This window comes from Daldinia vernicosa (genome assembly GCF_022497035.1).
Source record: "Daldinia vernicosa strain CBS 139.73 unplaced genomic scaffold F5Y00scaffold_39, whole genome shotgun sequence".
NCBI lineage: Eukaryota > Fungi > Ascomycota > Sordariomycetes > Xylariales > Hypoxylaceae > Daldinia > Daldinia vernicosa.
In genome coordinates, this window is record NW_025953955.1 from 280,910 (window position 1) to 303,816 (window position 22,907).

Sequence of the window (22,907 nt, forward strand, 5' to 3'; positions counted from 1 at the left end):
TAACAACAAAAGGTGCAAAGTCGTAGTAGTAATAGAACGAATCCGGCGACACAAATGGTATATTTGAAACAGACACTCGAAGAATTCCGTAAAAGCATATGGTGTGTAACAACAGAACCCACTCTCCCGGCGCTCTGCTTCCCCGATATGAGGACCGATGCCCATGAATAACAAAGTGAGGAAGGGAATAAGAAGAAGGGAGAAAGTAATCCGCGAAAAAAAAAGTCTGTGCTACAAAGTAATATTCAAATCAAACCCCTCTCGAGAACCGAAAAAAACAACCCGCCCGAGTGTACTGGCGTCGGTCGGAGGGGATCATTTCACTATGAAGAAACGAAGAATAACAAGTGGCCCTCATGCCGTTTCCTTTCCCTTTCCCTTTCCCTCTGAGACATTCCATCGTAAAACCATGCGGCGAAAAATCGAACGAACAAACAAACAAGCATAAAAGGGCGGAGAGCAGTTTGAGATGTGCCCTCTACCCCTGAGATCCAGATACAAACGCCACTTTATATTTTTTTTGGACCATTCCCTATAACGCCACGTTCCGTCATATATCATGTGCATATTGAACCTTCCGTGCTTCGCAGCCCCCGGGGGTCAAATGAGATAATAACTCATGAGGGCCACCTATTCTGCGTGGTTCGGCCGACATTCGAAGAGGGCAAATAACTATTGTTCATCCCCGTGGCTGAGGAATAGAGGGATGCCGCGCTCGAGCCGGTTGTTCGCTGTTGCGAAGGCACGCCGCTACTTAGCCCGTACGAACCGGTACTGAGTCCTAAGCCGCCATGGTTATTACCAGAATCTAAGGTCTGGAGTTCTAGGAAGCTCGAGTCGAAAGCTGGCGTAAAGGTTGAGGGCATCGTAGGATGTGATGTACCATGAGTCGTGGTTGGAGTCTGGCGCGCGCCGAAATGGGGCGAGTGGTTTGAAACACCGTGACTCGTGGCACCTCCTGCACGATAGTTGCTATCGAGGGGCGACGCCGAGGGTGTTCGACGCGGTGGATATCCAGTACTACTATGAACAAGTGACGGTGACCCCCTATAGTTAGTGTCCCCTTGCATGAGCGGTGAGTTTGACTGTGCGCCAAACTGAGGAGAATTAGTCATATGCTGTACAAGACCTGTTCCAGGAGATCCTGTAGCCATATGCTGAGGCTGACGTTGACTCGTAGAGTACGTGGGCGTTTGCGTATTGTAGGACGAACTAAGAGCCTGTGTTTGGTAGTAATTTTGAGACGGTCTAGCCTGCTGGTGGGAAGCTAATGTAGATGGCATCTGGGGAGCCTTCGAAGTCTGTGAAGAGATAGGGGAGGCCGTTTGGGCATTCTGTTGTTGCATCTGTTGACGATTGGCAGTCTGTTGCCTTGCGTTATCCTGGCGATTTTGGAGTGCTGTGAAACGTTCGTAGTGAGCTTCCAGCCCCTCTGCGGGAGTCGGAGAGGTTGTACTACCAATTGATGCCGTTGTCTGATGCTGCTGTGGCTTCTGAGGGCGATTGGTGTTGTTCTGCACTTGGTCACTGCGGTTCTGTAGCGCAGCTATCCGTTCGTAATGAGCTTCGAGACCTTCGGCCTGCGTATGGCTTTGAGAAGGAGCGGTGACTTGGCCGGATTGCCGGGTTTGATCCAGGTTGACCGCTGCAGACGATGCAGGATTTTTATTCCCTATATTATTTGGAGTCGAGCGTTTTGCTGCTTGTAGAGATCCCGACTCCTGGGACTTACGTGGTCGCTTCGTAGACGACGTAGTATTGGTGTTCATTGATGTCTGCTGAATAGACTGGACGGCTGAGGGCTGCGTTTGAGAAATCGGAGCTGAAGTTGCCTGAGAAAGGCCAGACTGTGCTTGCTGGGTAATTACATTGCTTCCGGCAACGCCGTCAGAGGCTCCGTCAGTTTGAGGGTTGACAGTACCGGTGGGGGCAGACTGACGCTTCCGCTTTTTCCCAACTATAGATGACTCCTTAACTTGTGGGGTGGGCACCTGGCTGTTAGATATAGCAGGCGGAGGTAACAGCTGGGCTCGCTGATCGTTCTGAGAAGCAACACTATCCGTGATAGAGGATGTGGTAGTGCCACCTGTAAACGAGGGACCAGCAACGGCGTGCTGGCTAATTTGCTGATTCGGTAGATCAGCCGTCTGCTGCTGCTGAGATATAGTGCCATCTTGACCTATGGACTCGCCGGCGGCCTTAGGGCGATTCTTAGAACCCTTTGGTCGTCCCGAATTTTGTTTCTTTCTGGGTTGCTCGCCGAGCATGTGTATTGGTACTGGTACGGGGGTCACCTTTGGTGGTACTGGGAGCGTCGAGACATGATCGGCTTGAATAGGGGGAGCATTCGCATTTGCAGATGTGGAATCAGCCGGTTGACCAGCTTGCTGCGCACCAGACATGTCCTTAGGTCGATTTTTAGAGCCCTTCGGGCGTCCACGCCGTTTCGCACTAGACCCAGGCGCAAGTATCGCAGTCGCATCGTTGATAGACTTAAACCCACCAGTCGAACCCATGATCGAGGTATTGCTGAACTGGCCCCCGCCCTGAAGTTGCGGGGGTGTATTCGGAGCATTCTCCGATGGCCCCTCAACCTCGACTAGATCGTCGTCTCCGTTCAATTCCAGGACGCTATCCTCTACATCCACCCAGCTGTCATCTTGAGCTTCTTGGGATCGGTTTGCGGTTCCCTTAGTACCCTTCTTGATACCCTTGTCACTCCGAGACTTGCTGGCTTTGCTGCCCTTCGGACGCCCCCTAGGCCGTCGCTGATTCACAGACTGCGCAGATGGGAAGGATGCCCGCCTTCGAGGTTCTTTAAGATTAGGAAATATCTCAGCAATCCACCCGACAAATAAAGAGCCGGAACCGTTTGATTCTGCGCTTTCGGGGAATTTGCCGTCAGCAGGAGGCGGAGCCTCCGGGATGCCGCCAAAGAATGCCAGTGCCTTACATAATTGATCAACTACGGTGTGAGGGGGGAGAGTTCTTAAAAGCGTCAATAATCGAGCCTGTTCAGTTTTTGTTTCGGTGATAGTGAGAGGGCTAGCTGTCTCGGGCACGGACACGGGCACGGGCCCTGGCACTATTTCAGCGACAGGCTCTATAGAAGCAGACTTCTTCGGGGATGTAAATTGTTTTAATCCAGGTGGCCGGGGGTAGTTCGCTCGTCGTTGGTGAGATACGTAGCTATCGGTCTGGGCCAATTTGGCTTGCAGAGCCGTGCTTTCACTCGTGCGCTTCGCGGCGGCATCACGACCTTCGCTTGCGCGATGACTAGCAACATCCATGTGCATTACACTGAAGTTCCCCTTCATCTGCTCCGTGACGTCTTTAAGCTTGCTCGGGACCGGATTTCTAACGCGTCCATCTCGAGGATACTGTCTCAAATCTGCATGCATAGAGCCATCATTGGATAACGTAGAAGATAGGATGCCATTGGTGCCGCCGTTAATAGTAGGAGCGGTCAAAGATGACGACGGTGCGGTTAGGCCGGGCGTAGGAGATTCAGAGTGCGGCTGGATATTGGTACTCGAGGCCCTGGCAGCAATAGAAGGTGGATTGTTGTTTGCCAAATTGGCTGGTTGTTGGCCTGTGACTTTCGAGTTAGGTAGAGACACGAGAGGGAGGGGAGGGGAAAGCGGCGTACTGGATGTGGTAGCCATTTGGTTGGATCAATACCAACCATGACAAGGAGAAGATTACTACGCGAGTTCTTGTCTTGTCGGCTACGCGACGAAAATCGAACTTATCACTGGCAGCTGAGTATGGACCAGTTGGTGGGATTCCATGCTCATCAACTCATCAACCGCAGACGGAGATATATGAACTACCAGCGCGTCATTGCGAGTAGTCTATGCGACACCGCGATCAGCCGTAGGAATAGAATGGGTCAATGGGTCGAATGCGCCGAAAAGTTTTATATTGAGACTACCAGGCGATAGACACAGAAGTAGCAACAATAATGATATTGTTAATAATAATAGTGGTAAGTGGTAATTTGAAGGTTGTAGTAGATACTGGCTACACTAATAAAGGTTAGAAGTCGGGGCGGCGAATACGGTGCAGATTAAGTTTTGGACGCTGATGTTCAGCCCGTCGGCGAGGGGACAGGACAAATCAAAGTTAAATGTGGTTGACGGCGACAGGTGGTTGGGCTTCATAGGACTGGCTGACCGCTAAAGGTTGGTGTAACGGGCGATTAGGACGACTCAGGTTCATCCAAAAACTACCTTAAGTATGTAAGAACCAAAGGAGTGGGGGAAAGAAAAAAAAAGGTAAGATTGTTAAAAAATGGTGTTTTGGTAGTAAGTGGTTCGGACGATTTAGTTCTCGTGCTCCTTCGTTGGCGGCTATTGGATTTACACGTCGACTCTCCAAGATTTGGGGTTGTACCTCAGTCAAGACGGGATTAGTGGATTAGATAGCGGAGTCGCGAAGCTGTTCTGGTAAGGATGGGGGATCCATTATCGCTGCCATGGCTGCCATGGGCAATCAATAAACAAGATCGACTACGGTTGGTTTAATGGTCCGTGCATGCCGTGTCCCGCAGCAGAAACAGCTAACCTGCAGCAAGCAGCAGAGCAAGTAAAGACGTTATCTTATCAACTAACCTAGGTACATACATAGGTACTTTATCACCCTCTAGCCCGAGACTGCGTGCTTGTATCCAATCTTTATGGTACCTACCTTTTATTGATTGGTTCGAACCAATAACGGTAAACTCATGTAAGCTGAACGGAATATGGCGTTTGAAGACCCATGGACATTTTGCAATGGACAATACTAACAACATGCAAACAGTGGACTGCAATTATGACAATTGCAATAGTTTGTAAGTCCTAACCTACCTACCTAAGGTAGTTTAGTAAAATAGTTAATTGCAATGCCATCTGAACCTAAGCCATTGTGAATTGTACCTAGTATTTAAAAGGTTTAACTACCTTTATAAATTATATAGCAGCAACATATCCTGTATCTTATATACTCCCGTGTGAAGGTGAGATCATTAGGCTTTTCTAGGTATTTACCAATAAAGGAGTATACATGTCCAATTTTTATTTACCTGTTATCATAATTGTAGGCTTAGGTACATAGAATAAGGCTTCCTCATTGATATTTATACTTTTGTAAGCCGTAAGACTGGTCACCGTTATGTAGCAGTTCACTTACACCCAAAGTACCCCACTTAAGGCTGAGCTAGAAGGGGTACTGACGTTGAGTCTACAGCGGTACGGTACTTGCAGCTGCTCCAAATTACAAAACAGCCTTACTTCATGTTTCCATAGCGCAGCTCTGTCTCGACCTCACCTGCATACCTCTTACCTCTTACCTCTTGCATTGGAATAATCCACGACCCGAGCCACAAACACCGTGGCTGCTTTTTATTGCGAAAAAGTCATACTACCTAGTAATTCATCATCGGGTTTTCTTCCTATATGACACATTCTTCCCTACCAGGTAGTTACATAGCTCTGCTCCATATTCTCTAACACTACGCAATATACTCCGACTCCACCTTCGAGAGCTCACATTTCCAGCTCCTCTCGGCTATAGCTAAAGCTGTATTCATCGACGGGTATACCGCGCAAGCACGAACACACAATCATTTAATTCCCGATCGCCACCATGGCCCCGACTCCGGCGAAATACGTTCTCTTGTCGCTACCCCTGAGTACCTTCGACACAGGCGACCAGCAAGAAGCTCTCAACTCTCTCAAGACCACTATCACGCCCGAGAATGGAACCGTCGTGCCTTTCCCCGTCCCCAACTTTAAGATAGGAACCTTGGACGCCTTGATACAGCAAGCTGACGACCTGGGAAAGCTTAATACGGCCTGCGAGGGAGTGGTCAGCAAAGTTGGCGACTCCTTGCGATCCTTATACGAAGGCAACGAGGATAAGGCTGCTGAACAAAAGATGGTTAACGATAGTGTGTAACCCTTGTTCCTTGCAGTCTCGGGCATATTTGGATATTGACATAAGACTTTAGAGCCGACTGATCAGTATCTTCGCACTTTTACTTGGAACAAAGTCCGCTACCGAGCCGACAGGCCTGTAGGCGAAATCGTTGATATCCTCCAAAAGGTACTTCTCCTTTAACACGATTCTTCCCCGTCCCAAACGGGAGCTATGCTAACATGGACTCTTTACGCCGTCAGGAATTGGCTACAATCGACAATGATGTCAAAGGCAAATTCAACCAATACAACCAAATCAAGACGAACCTCGCTTCTCTGCAAAGAAAACAAACGTAATGCGCTCTCTCAAATCCTTTGGTTCCTGGAGCAGATACTGACCCTACACGTTGAATTCAGGGGCAACCTCGCAACCAAGTCTCTCACACCGATAGTCGACCCGTCTCTGCTGGTGCAAGACTCGGAATACCTCGAAACGCACCTCGTCGCTGTCCCCTCCAATCTGAAGAAGGAGTTCCTTAAGAGCTACGAGACCATATCACCCATGGTAGTGCCCCGGTCGTCCGTACAGGTTGCGCAAGACGATGAATTTATCTTGTTCGCCGTCACCACGTTTAAGAAGCACAGTGCCGAGTTCCAACAGAAGTGTCGAGAGCAGAAGTGGACGCCCCGCCAGTACAAACATGTCGAGGGAGGCAAAGAAGCAGAGCAAAGAGAAATAGATCGCGTCACTCGCGAAGAAAAGAAGGTCTGGGGCGAGGCTCTACGATTGGCCCGCACGGGATGGAGTGAAAGTGTTATGATATGGGCGCACATCATGGCCCTCCGCGTCTTCGTAGAGTCGGTGTTGCGCTACGGCTTACCGCTAGAATTCGTATCGGTTCTTGTACTGGTAAGCGCATAGCTCAACCTCCTTCAAATAACTTGGACTCGTACTAACTCAACTATTACAGACAAACGCGAAGTTAGTAAAGAAGGTGAAGACGGCGCTAGACTCGTCGTATTCGTACCTGGGTGGAAGTGCGTTAGGACGAGACAAGCGAGGGAGGGTGACAAAAGATGACGCGGCGTTAACGTCGGAGATCGCGGCGGCGGGCTTGGGGCACGCAGGGGAAGAAAACGAGTATACAGCATACGTATATTACGAGTTCGAAGTATAGACAGCATGCAAGCAGCTAATTTATCAGGTTGGCGTTTTCGCGGGCGGACCCATATCATGACTAGCATTTTCCCGAATAAGGGACTTTGGTTGTCACATGGCAACAATGGGACTATTCTGTATATTTCTTCAGAAGGGTTGATATTTATTGCTCTACTCTACGTGTCTGGCCTCGCTTCTAAATAGCGATTTGCTTCTCACTTCGCGATGAATTGTAGTTCACCCTTTTCATCCTATTCTCTACCCTATTTTCTACTAACCAGCACCTCTCACGAAGCAAGAGCAGCAGTGCCAGAACCTCCCGCGGCATCAGCAGCCGTAGCCGTAACAGTCTTGGTAGGAATCAAATCCTTCTCCTCAAGCCACTTCACGATCTGCACAACGCACTCCTCGACAGAGTTCTCGTGCGTGCGGATGGTAATCTCGGGATTCTCAGGGGCCTCATAGGGGCTACTGATGCCCGTAAACTCCTTGATCTCGCCCGCGCGCGCCTTCTTATACAAGCCCTTGGGATCGCGCTTCTCGGCAACCTCGATGGGCACGTCGACGTACACCTCGACGAAGGGGATGGGGTCGTCGCCCTGGGCGTGCAGGTCGCGCGCGAGCTGGCGGTCGGCGCGGAAGGGCGAGATGAAGGACGTGATGGCGACCTGGGTGCTGTCGGCGAACAGCTTGGCGACCTCGCCGATGCGGCGGATGTTCTCCTGGCGGTCCGCGTCGCTGAAGCCCAGGTTCTTGTTCAGCCCGAAGCGCACGTTGTCCCCATCCAGGCGGTACGCGGCCACGTTCAGGTGCAGCAGGTGCTGCTCGAGCGCGGTGGCCACCGTGGATTTGCCCGAGGCGCTGAGCCCCGTGAACCACAGCGTGAAGCCGCGCTGGCCGCGGAGGGCGATGCGCTCGCTGCGCGAGAGGGAGGGGTGCCAGGTTATGTTGCTGGAGGGGGAGTCAGTCAGCCAGTCAGTCAGTTAGTTAGCGAGTTACATATTTAACTGTTTGTCTTTATTTTCAATTCATTCCCCCCCAGTTGCTGGGAGGGAAGCATATGTATGTTTATCATCCAATTCTGCTCGCCATGTTCAACGGTTCGATTACAGAATATCCCCATGTAGCGCGTATAGAGAACGGCAGGATGCAGATTTAGAAGAATAGGTATATAAAACTGAGGGATGGCGGGGGAGGGGTAAGAAAAACTCGTAAAGAGTTGCACGAGTAAAAAAGAAAAGAGACAAGAAAAAAAAAGAAGCAGGTACTCACGTCGCCATTTCTATCCCAATTCTATAACACGATTCCTAAGCAACGGAAGCTGAAGATCAGATACTACCTAAAGGCTAAAGTGAGATATAAAAAAATATAGGTATACACAAAAATAAATAAGACAGATAAACCCTGAATATGTACTCTCATAACCCAGAAAGAAGTACCTAAAATAATATATGGAAGTTCCCGTCTCAGCTTTCCCAATTCAGGGTTCTGGCCTATGTCGATAACTGTACCTTACTGACGTGCCTTAGCCGCAGCGGGTATTACATAGTTTAGGTACCGTTTAGGATATCGGTAGCCGGATGACGTGCTTCCCATCCGCCACGGAAGTTTTACGATGCCGATTCTATTACCAAAGCATAACGAGAGAGGTGCTTTAGGTAATCAAGGATTCGTCATCCGGCTGCGTAATGTATAAAGAGCACGCCATAATCCTCAACTTTGGCCTATGCATGAATTATCATCGACTAGGTAAGGCAAATCAAACATTTATCTTGGCCTCATCTAATAATATTTCGGACAACAAATGCATCTTCCCTACCACGTGCGAGTACTGTTCGGTAAACACCCCCCAAATTAATGCAATGCGAAACTGTAATATATACGGGCTTGCATATATATAGGGATTTGGTGTATAGGTAGGATAGGGTATTAAATAATTCCTGGACAAATGTCCAGACGGTCCGATCCACTCGGTCTCCGACTCCCGTGTGGTTCGAATCCGTATGGTTCGAGTAGATACCTCGAAAATAAACAAATATCAAGCATTACCAGCTCTCGTTCCAACTCCGTGCCAGGCGTAAAGTCTTGTCTATCCCCATCTAAAAGTCTATTCATCACCGTGTCATCGTCTACCCTTATGCCGTCGGGTACAAGTTCATCATCATCTAAAAAAGCCACGTTAGCTAACTTTGTCTTTAATAAATACGCGTCTCTGGTATATACGAACCGCTGCGTGTTTAGGAGACACGAACAAAGCCGTCGCCTCTGCGAGAACCACCGGAGTCTCGCCTTCGCCCACTAGGGTTTCGATACGGCCCTCGACCCAGGCCTTACGTCCTTCTACCTTGGTCGTCGTAGCTCTGAGCACGACGTACGAATCTGCATGTGCTGGGGCACGGTAGTTGATGTTTAGGTTGGCGGTCAAGCCCACCTTGTGCGGCAATGCGGCAAAGCAGCATCGTGCTAAACCCTCGTCGAGCATGGTCGCGAGGAGCCCGCCGTGCACTATGCCCGGATGGCCGCATAGCTCGTGACCTAGGTACGATATCGAGACGAGTGACTTGCCGCCCGCCTCGACGAAGGCTACCGGGGGTACGACCACCCTACCCGGTCCCATAAGCGTGCCAGCCGTCAGGTTATAGGTCCGGTAAGGGGCCGGGATCTTGAGATGCGGTCTCGACTCGTAGAATTCCTCTTTGGACCGCATCTCCTTAGTCAGCGGGTGATTGTTGATGAACTCCTCGACCTCGCGCTCGTGGTCCGTTTTCGGCTCGAACATGGTCAAGGTCTCCTCGTCCGTGGGCGGGTTGAGGAGATGGTTGACGATGGGCGCTGCCGGTGCTGCTGCCATTGCGATGCCGAGGGTGGTGAAAAATAGACCGATAGCTATAACGGAGACGGCACGACGTAAGAGAGAAGGTTGGGACGATAAGGACGGGTCTTATACGTCTAATGTCAGCCTGGGATCTGGGATGGATATTACTACGGCGTCGATGTCCGGTTAGAGGAATCCTACCTGCGGCTGGAAGTGTGCTGACAAAGCGACTAGACGAAGACGGACTCGGACGCAGGATCTGATTTATAGTCGGATATACGGTAAATTTCTGGCAACGACCCCTAGTAAGGGCGCCGAGTCGCATCCGCGCGGCCAACATGGTTATGATTAGGGATTAACCACCGGGTGGAGACTCGCGAGCCAGCGGGCTGTATCTCCTAACCAATTATATCAGATCCAATGCTAGAACTTTTCTCGTCAACATATCCGTAGCGGCCTTGTTTCGTTAAGCGGCAGGATTCGAAAAAGGCGGGTTTGTTGGTGAGAAACTTGCTTGGCTGTCTGGCTGGATTTCTGGCTGGACTTCTTTGCAGATGCAAATTCCCAACGGATTTCGCTCCAAGCCGCTCCAGTTGTCCGTCAGCCGCTAACTCTAGGAACCACTTTTTGCCCGATAAGGAAAATACCGAGGTAAGCTGTACTATATTAGGTAATCCGGGATAAAGATTTGTCTGATAAGAAGTACATCTTCACATTCTAAAAATGACCTCATGCTAGAACTTACCTAAGCGTCGGCATGAGGGGCAGTATACCTAATACATAAGGCACATCTAGGATCTGCAAGGGACATGAAACCCACCGCCATCATAATGTCCCTTTTTGATAAATAGATTAATTACATAAGAATCTGTTTCAGAGTACCTATTTTTCTGCAACACCTCAGCTATGACGTCTATTAGAAGATGACATGTGTATTGTACATTAGTATGTATAGAAAGATACTTGCTTTATGTAATGTATTCGTATTAGAACACGGCTATATCCGCCTAGCATCAGCCCTCTGACGCAAACGAGCAACAAGGCTTGTGACGTTCGTGACCATGATTATGCGCTGTCTGGCAATCTAGAAATCCATGTACATAGATTGCCCCAGCCTATCACACCACATGTGAGCGATCCCCACGATCTGATGCCGAGTATAAGAATAAGGCATCTAAACTAAACACTTTACTATGTACTATCCTCCTACATTATACGCATCATCAAGCAATACTATACCAACGTAGTCGAGGCCAATTCTATACACCAATTCTATACACCAATATCATGGTAAACAATAGCTCTTCTATACAACATAGGCCCAACATACAAAAATTATCAGTGGCCAAATAAACTGACCCCCTATATAGGCCTCCGCCGAAACAGTTGACCTGGGACCAGCCCATCCCCCCAGGGAGGAATCCCTCAAAGTCTTCAACGAGATCGAATCCGAGCTAAAGAAGACGCTTCTTCACATGAAGCACACATACCTAAGTATGTCTACCTACTCTCACTTTTACCCCCCCTTCCAAAAACACTAACACCCCCCCAGAGCACGAACCCGAATACTTCGCCCCAGTCCAAGCCCTCAGCGACACCGACCTAACGGCCTTCTCGTCCTCCGACCTGGAACAAGTCCGCGTCGGCATATCCCCCTACGGCCTACACCTATTCGGCAAGCAGCGGCTCCCCGCCATGCCCGACTCGGGCCCCGCGTACATCCACTTCCGCGCCTTCGTCGGCGGCGACGGCCACAACGAAGCCGGCGTCGCTACCCTGCACAGCATCCACACCGAGGACGTCGAGGAGCCCGACGGCGGCCATAGGTACCGCGCTATATTTACCAAGGAGGATCCGCTGGAGTGGTTTGACACTTGAAGGGGTTATGGTGGGTGAATGGGGTGGGGTGGGAAGGATTATTGTATGTAACGAAATGAGCGAATGAGGATTACGAATAATGAATTATCACTCGTGGAATTTGCATTGGTTTGAAAATTAAGTACCGGATCGGGTATCTTGGATTTTGAACGGTCCATGTCTAGCTGGGATAAAAATATCGCTTACCATCCGACACCATTAAAACTGTCTATTTGCTGCTTTACAAATCATCGTCATCCTGAGCAAGCAACTCCGCATAGTCATCGGCAGACGCGAAAGTAGGCAAGTTCTTGAGAGCCTTCTTCCTCTTCTTGCGGTCCGACTCTTCTTTCTCCTCTTCTTCCTTGGCCACGGGCGCTTGTTGCGGCTCCGACTCCCCTTCCTCGTCATCATCCTCTGAGTCATCCCAGAACTCGGCTCCGTCTTCGTCTTCGTCTTCTGAACCTTCTCCCTCGTCCATCTCTGCCATCTCCTTCTTAAACTCCTCGTCAGATTCGTCGAGGCTCATCAGATCGTCAAAGCCGGGCTCACTCTCCGAGTCGCCTTCCACTTCTGGTCGAGACGCTACGAGCGCGTTCCAGATTTCGTCTTCCTGTTCCTCTTCGTCCTCTTCGCCATCTCCATCTTTCTTGTTTGCCTTCGATTTCTTGCGCTCAGCTTGTTGGGACTTGCCTATTCGCGTAAAGTATTCGTGGAAGAAGACATCCTCCACGGCGACATCCTCACTCTTCTTGTTCCAGAATTCCGCCGAGTTTAGGGTGCTTCCTGCTCCCTTGGCCGAAGGTTTGCTTGACAGCAAGATGCTTCCTTGACCGCTTGCAGCGACAGGCTGCATAATAGATACACCCTTGGTCGTGTCAGCGGCCTTTGCATTGCGGTAGACGAATTTGTCTAAGAATGCTATGAGCGTGTGGTTAGTTAAATCGGGCTTCTGAGCAGCCTCCTGTCCGTTTATAAGACATGATGCATAGACATCCACGGAAGGGTGAAAATGCCGTAGGAACGGTAGTAGCTCCCAAAGACAACTGCGATGCGCGTTGCTATATTCAGGGTCTCGCTTTCGCCCATCATAAACGCCATCGGCCTTCTTCGATTGAGCTTCTGGCCCATCGGCGACTGCTGCCTCGGTTGGGGCATCCGATGCCACCCCTGGGACCGCTTCGGCTTCATCATGCTCCTCCGGTTCATTTATAAGCGTTTTTAAATCTGGAAACGTTGTGCAAAGATCGATTATAAGATAGATGATACCACAAATGAAGGAAGGTTGGTGCAAATTTAAGACCTGCAACATCCTCTTGACAAACGCTTTCACACGGCGGACGTCTACGTCAGATTTCAAACTTCTATACAAAAGATTCAGGTATAAGGCCTGCTTAGAAGAGGTGATTAGACGCGGGTCTAGTAGCGACTCATACAGAGTCCGGTAGAATCGTTCGGTAGCAAGGTGTCGGGAGGCTGAGAGTTGTTGAATAAGCATAAGAGCCTGGATACTAGTGTTGAAGTTGGAGGAATGCGTAATGCGGAAAAGTGTGTCTAGATGTGACTCGAGTCTGGGACAAGTTAGTATCGCCGTACAAAATGATATACTTTAGATGGTAAGACATACGTAGACTGTTCAGCTTGTGAAAACGGCACAGCTCGATTCACTCCGGTGAGAATTGCAGAGACAAGCTTCTCGGCGGCTTCTCGATCGCTCGGGCTGGCCTGAGTTTTATCCTCAGTCTTCTTCGTTTGCTTTGGGTTCTTCTTCTGCTTGCGTTTTTCCCTCTTGGAGGTATCGGGGTTTCCATCATGCTGACTCAATTCACCGCTCTTGAGCAGAGCAACAAATAGACCAAAGTAAATGTTCAGCAGAGAATCTGCGACTTGGGGTTCTTTGGTGCTTAGAATAGTCTGGTTCAACGTATTAATGGCGTAGTACTTTGCGCGGATTTGCTGTCCGGGTCTAAACAGGATATCTTGTTCGATGCTGCGAATGACTACTTGCTTCATTCCGGGATGGGTATTTAAGAGTTGCAGGAGTAGATAGGAGGCTCTCGAGGAAATCTTACGCTCGCGATCGCCGAGTTTATTTACGAGAAGTCGTAGGAGATTAGATTCCTGTTCAGGCTTGTCTCGCAATAATGCGAATGTTAGGTCGACAGCCTTGGTTCGAGCATATTCAACCTCATCATCGCACCAAACCTCAAGGTTTTGGATAATCTTGAAGTAGGCCTCCTTTAGCCAGTCCTCGAATATCCACGATATAAGGTGTTCCTTGGTGATTTTTCCTGGCAATTTCTGACCAGCAGACCATGTTTTCACGCCATACTTTTGGAGAGTTCCGACGAGACCTAATTGCGAAGAGAAAAGACGTAGCCGTCTATCCGATGGTAAAATCATTCCGGGCCCAAACAAGTCTACCAGAGCAGCGAGAGCAGAGAGGGCCTGCCCACGACTCCTTTTTGCAGAAAGCCCTATCAGATTCTCGAGGGCTTTAATGTTATGTATGGGGGATTCCTGGATAGCTAGAGTCAAGGCGGATACCTTATCAGACATCGTACCTGAAGACATAATGGTAGACATGAACTTGTGAGATGACGATTTAGACAAGGTCTTGTTGTATGTCGTACTATCCTCGTCCAAGACAGATTTGGCATATGCCTTTAACTCGGCTATTGCTGGTGCATAGGCGGCTACATCATCAGAGGCCGGAGTCGGCAGAGATTTTAAACTAACAGCATGCCAGTCAGGACGAAGTTCAAAAATCTTAGAGGTCAGTCAGTTCAGCTTATACGACGACTCCTATACTTATGGAGATGCTTACTAACCGTCTTTCTTTTCGGATCTTGTAGAGGTTTTTCTTCGGCCTCGCCATCTTTACCATCCTCAACTTCGCTTTCGTCTTCGTCGACATCGTCGACATCGTCGACATCTTCAGCATCAGACTCCGGTCTCACATCGTCGAAACCAAGACCAGCAGCAAATTTAGCTAACTCAGCTCGAATATCTTTGTCTGCGCCCTTCTGGCTTTTCGCATTGCTAGGTTCCTCATCCTCGGAATTTACACCCTCTATTAACTTTAGGTCTTCCTCGTCGCCCCCAAGAGCTCTAATTTCATCGAGAAGGGTGCTAGAGCTGACTTTCTCAGAAGCACTAGTTGGTTTTTGAGTCTTCTTTGGGTTGCGATTATTCTTCTTATCGTTGGGCTTTGATACATTCTTCCTCTTATTAGGTGGCGACTGGACAGCATCTCCTATTTGATCCCGTTTCCTCTTGCCCTGGTCTTTCTTATCTGGAGTTTTCTTGGACTCGGCAAGCTTCCTGTCGATTTTGGCTGTTAATTTCGACAGCGCTGTATCGTCGAAAGTCGCCATTTAGATATGCGGGGGCCTTGAACTTGTACGAACTGACTTAGTAGAGCTACCGCCGAAGTGCATGTATTTGTGTTGTCGGGATTGCCTATGCCCGATATTTATCAGCCCCTAGGTTATGGAGAGGCGTTATCCGATTGCGACGAGTAAAAGAAAATTCAAAAACTGTAAGGGAAAAAAAAAGTTGGGAGGGGCGAGGCAGATGTTCCCACTATAGGAATTAGCCAATCGATAAGTCTCGATAGTGAGCTATTATGCAAGGCTGAGGACCCCTGAAGCTTTAAAACCCACTCGCAGGTCTGATCTAACGTAAGTACGTACCTAAGTACCTAATCTTTTAGAAATGGAATCGCATGTTTGGACTCATAAACACCAAGGTCCAATTATCCAATTACACCTAATTAAAATCATTTTCATGAGAGTTTTCATACGCTACTAGGCATCATTTGAGGAGTGTAATAAACTCAATGAATGTGTGCAATAATTAACCATGCCACAGCCAAGATGATGTTCCTATCACGTACTCCAAGGAGAAAATACGTATTTACGCTCCAACGCTTGAGGATTTACACTATACGGCCTTCGAGTACTTTAGCATCATCGAACGATCTACCGGTTTGGATAATGACCCCTTTTAGTATATCATAACATACAAGTTAACATATTGTTAGCTTGAATCCAATATACAAGAAAGTTTCACTCGCCTATCCAAGTTTTGGATACCTACGGGAGGAATAACTCCTACCGAATATGAAGACGCTCATAGCAAGTTAATTCGGGCTGGATACCTTCGTCAAGTAAGAGATTACATCATGAGCTGTCTTCCTTTATTTTCGTGTCTTTCCTAACAACCTGATTCAAAGTCTCATGCAGGGATATTTCACATGCTCCCTCTAGGCCAAAAGGTGCAGGAGAAATTAGAAAGTTTAATAGATAAATATATGTCACAGCTTGGTGAGAACTATACATCTCCCTTTCCTAGTTCTATTCTCGACATGCTTATCTGCATCAAGGCGCTTCTAAGGTCTCCTTGTCATCTATCTCATCCCAAGCACTGTGGCAGCAAACGAATCGGCTAGAAGGCTACGGCCCAGAGGTAAGCCGAAGGAAAAATGCTTCTAAACTCAGATCTAGTGTACTCATTTGATACTTTTTAGCTATTCCGGTTTGCCGACAGGAAAGATGTCCCCTATCTACTTGCGCCAACTCATGAAGAAGAGATAACAACACTTGTCTCGAAAACAATCAAGTCATATAAGAACCTCCCCCTGAGGCTCTATCAAATTGGTAAGCTGCCATAGAGATATATCTAGGTCTTTAGTCTTACCTCGCTAGGTCGTAAATATCGCGACGAAATCCGACCACGGCATGGTATGCTACGGTCAAGAGAGTTTCTCATGAAGGATCTCTACACTTTCGACTACTCTGTCCAGTCGGCACTCTTAACTTATGGACAAGTACGTGCTGCTTATTCCCGACTCTTTGACGAGTTAAAACTTCCATATCTAGTTGCAGAGGCTAGCTCTGGCGACATTGGGGGTGACCTGAGCCACGAGTACCATCTTCCAACCGCGATTGGGGAGGATAACGTGATTAATTGCAATAGTTGCGACTACGTCGCTAATGAGGAGCTCGCTGCCACACGGCTTAGTCTCTCAGAGGATATACCTTCAACTGAATCTGGGGACGTGCTGACTGCTGGCGTTTGGCGTGGTGTTTCTAAAGATAGGATGACTCTTATTAATGTCTGGTACCCTGCTTCCTTCTCGGACGACGACATCAACACATACGCCATCAAATCCATCCTACCAGAATTAGATTCGAGTCTCAATGACTCAACACCATTCTGGTCCTCTACGTCTTCTAAAACTGGACAAGGCCTACGGTTGGTGAATATTATCGACTACAGGCTTGGTTCTCCTTTCACTACCGCACTTAAAACTAATCCAAGTCCCGAATTTCTACTACCCGAAGGCGCCGACCTCGACCTTTCTATCATCACGAGCGACTATATAACCGCGTCGGCAAATGGAGACCTTCTCAACGTTCTTCGCATTCGGGATGGCGATGATTGTCCTCGATGCGAGACCGGGAAGCTCAAGGTCCAGAAAGCGATCGAGCTCGGGCATACATTTCATCTCGGGACACGATACTCGGAGCCTCTTGAAGCTCGTGTACAAGTGCCTTCGCACTTAGTAGAAGGTGATACCTCAACCACTAAAGGTGGAAGCATGACAACTGTACCCATACAGATGGGTTGCCATGGTATAGGGGTGTCTCGCATCATCGGCGCTGTCGCGGACCATCTGGCCGATAGTAAGGGGTTAAATTGGCCGCGTGCCATCGCACCTTTCGAAGTAGTCGTCATCCCAGGTCGTGGCCTAGAGAAAGATAGTGTTATTGTCTCCGAGTATTTAGCGAACTCCCAAGCCTCCCGGCCCTTAGACTTGCTGCTTGACGATCGCTCGGAGTCATTGCCATGGAAAATGCGAGACGCCGACCTAATAGGATACCCGATCGCCGTGATCCTGGGGAAGGGATGGAGTTCAGATAGGCTCTGCGAAGTTCAGTGCAGGAGACTATCCAGCATATCACACGTCCTGCTCGAAGATCTCCCCATGTACATTAAACAACTCCTCGCTCAGCTCTAGGCTATACAGCGAATCTAAACAGGACACAAACATCCATGTCTTTGGTCATTCACAAATCTACAAAGATATTCGTAAACCTGCGCGTTGTAGGGCCGTTAAAAAGACTTGTAGAACGGTCGTATAAGACCTACAAGGATGTTGCGCGGGGTTTAAGACCTTTCGGAACCGCGATAATAACGTGTCTTAGGAAATCATCGTATATCAGGGCGGAATGACTGAAAGTCGGAAGCGCGAAGACGCGGGAATCCCCACACCCGGCCGTCCGGCTCCTCACCCTTCCGTTACGTCTTATTTAATAGTAACGATATAACACAGCACTCGGCTTTTAATGCTTTAGCCTTTAGTAATCCTAGAATCACCTATAGTTATATATCTAACACAATCGCTGGCCTTTTCGCCCATTATCTGGATTATCTGCAGCATTCAACTAAAATATTAGGTGGCTTATAGAATTAGAGATCTCACTCCTTAGGTCACCATGGCTGCTCCGGGGAATAAGTTCTTTATCCAAGAGAAACTCAAGCAAACCGCACCACACCATGAGAGCTTCCAGGCCTTATGGGAGACGAAGTGGAAGCAGCCGGTATGTCGCCTGGCTCAGTTCACGACTCGGTCGGCACATAACACTAATCAGTTAGGATAGTGTAAGATGGGCGTATACCCATTCATGTTTGGGACTACACAAGACTTCCAACCCGTGGTCGATGACATTATCGCGAAAGGGCTAAAGAGACCTTACGATTGGGACGAATACGCGCAGTGCTTCTTTCCAAAAGCAGAGGAGCTCGTGGCCCGCGCAGACGCCGCTAATAATGAAGGGGAATGGGCCAAGGCTTCGGAATTGTACTTGTGCGTTATAACCTGTAACTACCAAAAGATAAATGCCGCGTTGTTCCTGTAAGCTGACCTAGATTTTATTTAGGCGAGGTTCAGCACTCTACCGCATCGCCCGGTTTCCGGCACCCCGTTCCGAGAAACAGCAATACGCCTGGAAAAAAGGCAAGGAGGCCGCTCTTAAGGGGCTAGAGCTATCGCGGCATCCCATGGTAGAAATAGAGATCCCACACGTTCACGCAGCGAACGGTGACGGGCCCATCCTTTATGCTTACTACCATCGCCCGACGGGTTTGTCCAAGTCGCCAACTTGTCCCCTAATCATCATATTCACGGGTCTGGACGGCTACCGGACAGAACTGGCCGTGTGGAAGGACGGTTGGGCGGAAGTAGGCTGTGCTACACTCGTTGTCGAGATCCCCGGCACCGGTGATAACCCCGGCGCGCCATCTGATCCCTCTAGCCCCGACCGAGTCTGGAGCAGCTTGTTCGACTGGGTCGCGCAGCAGGACGACATTGACCAGAGCCGCATCGTCAACTGGGGCTTCAGTACGGGAGGGTACTACTCGATACGTGTGGCGCATACCCATGCCGATAAGTTGAAGGGAGTGGTGGCTCTTGGGGGTGGTGCCCATCATATGTTTGATCCGGAGTGGCTGGATGCGGTTGACGACTTGGAGTATCCTTTCGAGTAAGTCTTTAGAAATATTATTTTTCCTATTATTAGGTAGTCTCCAACCTCGAGTAAACGGGGGAGAAAAGTACTTCTAACTAATGATGTGTCTCCAGCCTCGCCCATACGCTCAGTTACAAGTTCGGATACGCAGATCAAGAGTTTGAAAAATTCAAGAAAGAGGCGCGAGACAAATTCTCTCTGCTAACTACCGGCATACTGGATAAGCCGTGCACACGTCTGCTTCTGGTAAACGGAACCGAAGACGAGATCTTCCCAATTGACGACTATTATCTATGTCTACAACATGGCGGCCCGAAAGAAGCTCGGTAAGTTAACACTCGTTTCTATTCCGCTGCGTTTCGAGAAATTAATCTAATCTCCCGCTCCAGGTTTGTCCCGGGAGTCAAACACATGGGCGAACCACAATCCTTCTCTATTATTCTGCAATGGATCTTTAAGCTGCTCGATATCCAAGGAGATGTGGGGAAATTCCTGTCTACTATCCCATTTAAGCCGAAATATTAGATAGCTATAGCTTGGTATTCCTAGAATATAAGGTAATCAGCATTGTATATAGCACGAGCAAGATCTGTATGGAAATAGAACATATTTGTGATCTTAACCTGGCGTTGCTTGTATATCCCGACTACCAGAGACAAACCACAAAACTATAGGAATAGAATGAAAAATGAAATTGGTACCTATAAGAGGTATTTACTGTTTGTATTACAAACGCGCCTGGTGTATTTAGATACCATAATCTTTAGCACATCTACACATTCGCCCTGATTCACGGGTTAGTACCATGTTTGCTCGTTCTTTGTTCTTCCTCGGTGTAGTATACCCAGAGGTGATCAGCGCGGGGTGGTTGGTTCTGATGCTGTGTTGCCGTGGCTGCAGCCGATTGCGAAAGAGGCTTTAGGTACCTCTCTTTTCTGCATGTCTAGCGTGCTCTTCTCAGCTGTATTTCGACATCCCTAGGAATACGACCTTCCTTAAAAGGTTCACTACCTATACGTACGCAGACAATATAATTGCTGAGAATACAATACAATTTGTCCTGGGCGCTGAGGCATATACCTTCATCGTTTACAATACCTATAGATGGGGGATAAATTCATCGACCCCACCATCGGTAAGGAATTCTGGACTCGTGGGATTCCGAATCTTTAAGAACTTGGCGTTTATGGAATATCACGGATACTGCTCGAGTCATACCTGCAACATATATTAATCTCTCTCCGTCCATTCTGGACCGCTTAGTTTTTAGAGCTACAGGCACCATTACCCTCACGATGGCGGTTTCGGGAATCGTATTGGGCCTGCTAGCAGCGGGCTTCGGCAGTACAGCAGCAGGGCTCACGAGAGCCGATCCCGTGGTGACATTAACGAATGGTAGCTACGAGGGCTTATACCTTCCGGGCTTCGAGCAGGACATCTTCCTCGGTGTACCGTATGCCCAGGACACGGGCGGGCAGAATCGATTCCGCATTCCACAGTCCTTGAACGAGACATGGAGCGGGACACGGGAGGCTAAGGCTTACGGCAATGCTTGCCCGGACTATTATTTATCAGCTGAAGAACTGCATGGTATGAGTGAGAATTGCCTCAGCATCAACATTGTGCGACCGGCCGAGATCCGTGGTAGCAACAATGGTAGCAGTAGCACCCCGCTCCTCCCGGTGATGCTGTGGATCCACGGAGGTGCCTATCAATACGGCGGCAGCGGACAATCCGTGTATAACCTCACATATCTTGTGCAAAAGTCGGTAGAAATCGGCTTGCCTGTTATCGGAGCTAGCATCAACTATAGAAAAGGCGGTTGGGGTAACCTATACTCTGTTGAAATTCAGGTGAGACACAGCCGCCCGCTTTATTTGAGACTCGTGAAGGGCTAATTAAGGGTATAGGGATCTGGTAATACCAACCTAGCACTGCGGGATATGCGCAAAGCGCTAGCTTGGGTACAAGAGAATATTGAAGCCTTCGGAGGGGATGCTTCGTCAGTGACAATATGGGGCCAATCTGCCGGATCATTCGCAGTTGTATGTTCGAGATGAGTATTTTAAGTGAAGGGGACTCTAGAAATAAAGAAGCTGACGCTGTAGAACTGAGTAGGGTCAGCTTTTAATGAGTTATGGCGGACGAACAGATGGCCTCTTCCATCGTTCTATCCAGGAGAGCGGAAGTGCGACGACAGCATGGTGTAATGGGTCGGATTGGTATCAGCCTATTTATGATAACATAGTCGACCAAGCCAACTGTAACTCGGTTCCAGATACACTTGAGTGTTTACGTACCATCGACTACGAGACCCTCTATCCGCTTCTAAACTCGTCAATTATCCCCGGCCCGGGTTTCTACCCTACTGTTGGTGAGTAGAGCAAAAAGTAACTTGCGCAGTCGGTAGCAACAGCTAATCTCGGTTACCAACAGACGGTGATGTGCTCCCCAACTATCCATCAGAACTCTTACGTGCCGGTCGGTTTGCACCCGTGCCACATATTTATGGGACGGTATCAGATGATGGCACCGACAACGCCCCTTTCGGCATTAATACGGACGAGGACTTGCGGGACTTCCTGCTCCATCGCACGGGTTACGGCTTTCCGGATGCGACGGTTGATCATATCCTGGAGCTATACCCGGACGACCCAGCACAGGGAATCCCTTTAAATACGGGATCAGAACGCTTCGCGGATTATGGATGGCAGTATAAGCGGGTTGCGGCCATCGTAGGCGACGTCTTCTACCACGGGCCACGACGTTTCGACACGCAGAACTACGCCCCCTTATCGCCGACGTACGTGTACAGATTCAACACTCGACCCTGGGAAAGCGCACTCGCCAACACCACGGCGATTGGCAACCCCCTTAACGGGAGCGGAGGGCTCGCACCCGCTTATAAGGGCGTAGAGCACTTTAGCGAGGTTCCTTTCGTCTTCGCTAATCCAACGATGCTGGGCCCGTGGCCGGAATATCACAAGCTGAGCGACCAAGTAAGTAGCCAGTGGATACGATTCGCGCATACGGGTAATCCGAATGGCCCGGGATTACCACACTGGCCGCGATACGACGAAGGTAAAGACGGCCTTAATCTAGTTCTGCAGACGGAGGCGCAGGGTGGAACGTATGTAGAAGAGGATACGTACCGGTTGGCTGGACGCGAGTATCTGACGCAGTGGGCGAGGAGGAGGCACGTATAAGAGTCTTCCAATCGAAGGCTCGATTGTAATAACACTCTTACTTAATTCTTGTGATAGGTACAGGCCAGTTTATGGCTAAGATGGTGGTCCTTATTCACGATAATATAAAATCTGATCTGCATTGACTATTCACCTTCAGTATTGGTTATTAGTAGCCCATTGTCGATTATGGTCCATGGATGTCATCGAATAGGCATGACAGCCAGCCACCAGAAAACGAGAAGATATTCGGGTTATAACCTAGAAGACCTACCTGCCAATCGCTTAAGTTTTCGTATAGTACAATATCATATATGTAGTCTACCTACCAATGCAAAACGAGTGTATCTCGGAACCGTGAGATAAGTCGTATGTTATTTGCTTACTGTATACTGAGAACTGACGTGTAGCGCAGGCAACATAGGTAACCTCCATCATTCGTGTAAGCAGGCAGCA

At 48.9% G+C, this 22,907-nt stretch overlaps 8 protein-coding genes across 8 annotated transcripts; 5 read left to right on the forward strand and 3 right to left on the reverse strand.

Annotated features, from left to right (window-relative positions):
• Positions 1-617: 617 nt before the first annotated feature.
• On the reverse strand, positions 618-3,665 carry F5Y00DRAFT_254357 (uncharacterized protein; the record flags this gene model as incomplete). The annotated part of the gene is made up of 2 exons (XM_048010157.1): positions 618-3,598; positions 3,650-3,665. The coding sequence occupies 2 exons, from the start codon at positions 3,663-3,665 to the stop codon at positions 618-620; spliced, it is 2,997 nt and encodes a 998-aa protein (XP_047862862.1).
• A 1,469-nt stretch (positions 3,666-5,134) lies between these two features.
• Positions 5,135-7,233, forward strand: F5Y00DRAFT_242911 (ATPase, V1 complex, subunit C). The gene is made up of 6 exons (XM_048008588.1): positions 5,135-5,460; positions 5,541-5,932; positions 5,993-6,087; positions 6,162-6,253; positions 6,318-6,810; positions 6,872-7,233. Exons 2-6 carry the CDS (start codon positions 5,629-5,631, stop codon positions 7,076-7,078), a joined length of 1,191 nt encoding a protein of 396 aa, XP_047862863.1. The 5' UTR covers positions 5,135-5,460; positions 5,541-5,628; the 3' UTR covers positions 7,079-7,233.
• A 113-nt stretch (positions 7,234-7,346) lies between these two features.
• F5Y00DRAFT_264147 (Adenylylsulfate kinase-domain-containing protein) lies at positions 7,347-10,214 on the reverse strand (the record flags this gene model as incomplete). Its single annotated transcript, XM_048011601.1, has 4 exons — positions 7,347-8,010; positions 9,080-9,224; positions 9,283-9,999; positions 10,076-10,214. 4 exons carry the CDS (start codon positions 10,212-10,214, stop codon positions 7,347-7,349), a joined length of 1,665 nt encoding a protein of 554 aa, XP_047862864.1.
• A 566-nt stretch (positions 10,215-10,780) lies between these two features.
• Positions 10,781-11,752, forward strand: F5Y00DRAFT_264148 (uncharacterized protein; the record flags this gene model as incomplete). The annotated part of the gene is made up of 4 exons (XM_048011602.1): positions 10,781-10,785; positions 10,865-11,003; positions 11,245-11,368; positions 11,427-11,752. The coding sequence occupies 4 exons, from the start codon at positions 10,781-10,783 to the stop codon at positions 11,750-11,752; spliced, it is 594 nt and encodes a 197-aa protein (XP_047862865.1).
• Positions 11,753-11,862: 110 nt separating this feature from the next.
• On the reverse strand, positions 11,863-15,241 carry F5Y00DRAFT_129897 (CBF-domain-containing protein). Its single transcript, XM_048004197.1, has 3 exons — positions 14,563-15,241; positions 13,359-14,500; positions 11,863-13,302 (listed from the first exon to the last, which is right to left on the reverse strand). The coding sequence occupies exons 1-3, from the start codon at positions 15,106-15,108 to the stop codon at positions 11,973-11,975; spliced, it is 3,018 nt and encodes a 1,005-aa protein (XP_047862866.1). The 5' UTR covers positions 15,109-15,241; the 3' UTR covers positions 11,863-11,972.
• A 368-nt stretch (positions 15,242-15,609) lies between these two features.
• F5Y00DRAFT_254360 (prolyl-tRNA synthetase) lies at positions 15,610-17,756 on the forward strand (the record flags this gene model as incomplete). Its single annotated transcript, XM_048010158.1, has 6 exons — positions 15,610-15,720; positions 15,777-15,902; positions 15,969-16,059; positions 16,119-16,201; positions 16,263-16,392; positions 16,441-17,756. The coding sequence occupies 6 exons, from the start codon at positions 15,610-15,612 to the stop codon at positions 17,754-17,756; spliced, it is 1,857 nt and encodes a 618-aa protein (XP_047862867.1).
• A 239-nt stretch (positions 17,757-17,995) lies between these two features.
• F5Y00DRAFT_130129 (yellowish-green 1-like protein) lies at positions 17,996-19,969 on the forward strand. Its single transcript, XM_048004198.1, has 5 exons — positions 17,996-18,339; positions 18,400-18,605; positions 18,679-19,281; positions 19,380-19,592; positions 19,656-19,969. Exons 1-5 carry the CDS (start codon positions 18,235-18,237, stop codon positions 19,789-19,791), a joined length of 1,263 nt encoding a protein of 420 aa, XP_047862868.1. The 5' UTR covers positions 17,996-18,234; the 3' UTR covers positions 19,792-19,969.
• Positions 19,970-20,561: 592 nt separating this feature from the next.
• F5Y00DRAFT_254362 (alpha/beta-hydrolase) lies at positions 20,562-22,472 on the forward strand (the record flags this gene model as incomplete). Its single annotated transcript, XM_048010159.1, has 4 exons — positions 20,562-21,119; positions 21,177-21,311; positions 21,385-21,640; positions 21,703-22,472. 4 exons carry the CDS (start codon positions 20,562-20,564, stop codon positions 22,470-22,472), a joined length of 1,719 nt encoding a protein of 572 aa, XP_047862869.1.
• Positions 22,473-22,907: the final 435 nt, after the last annotated feature.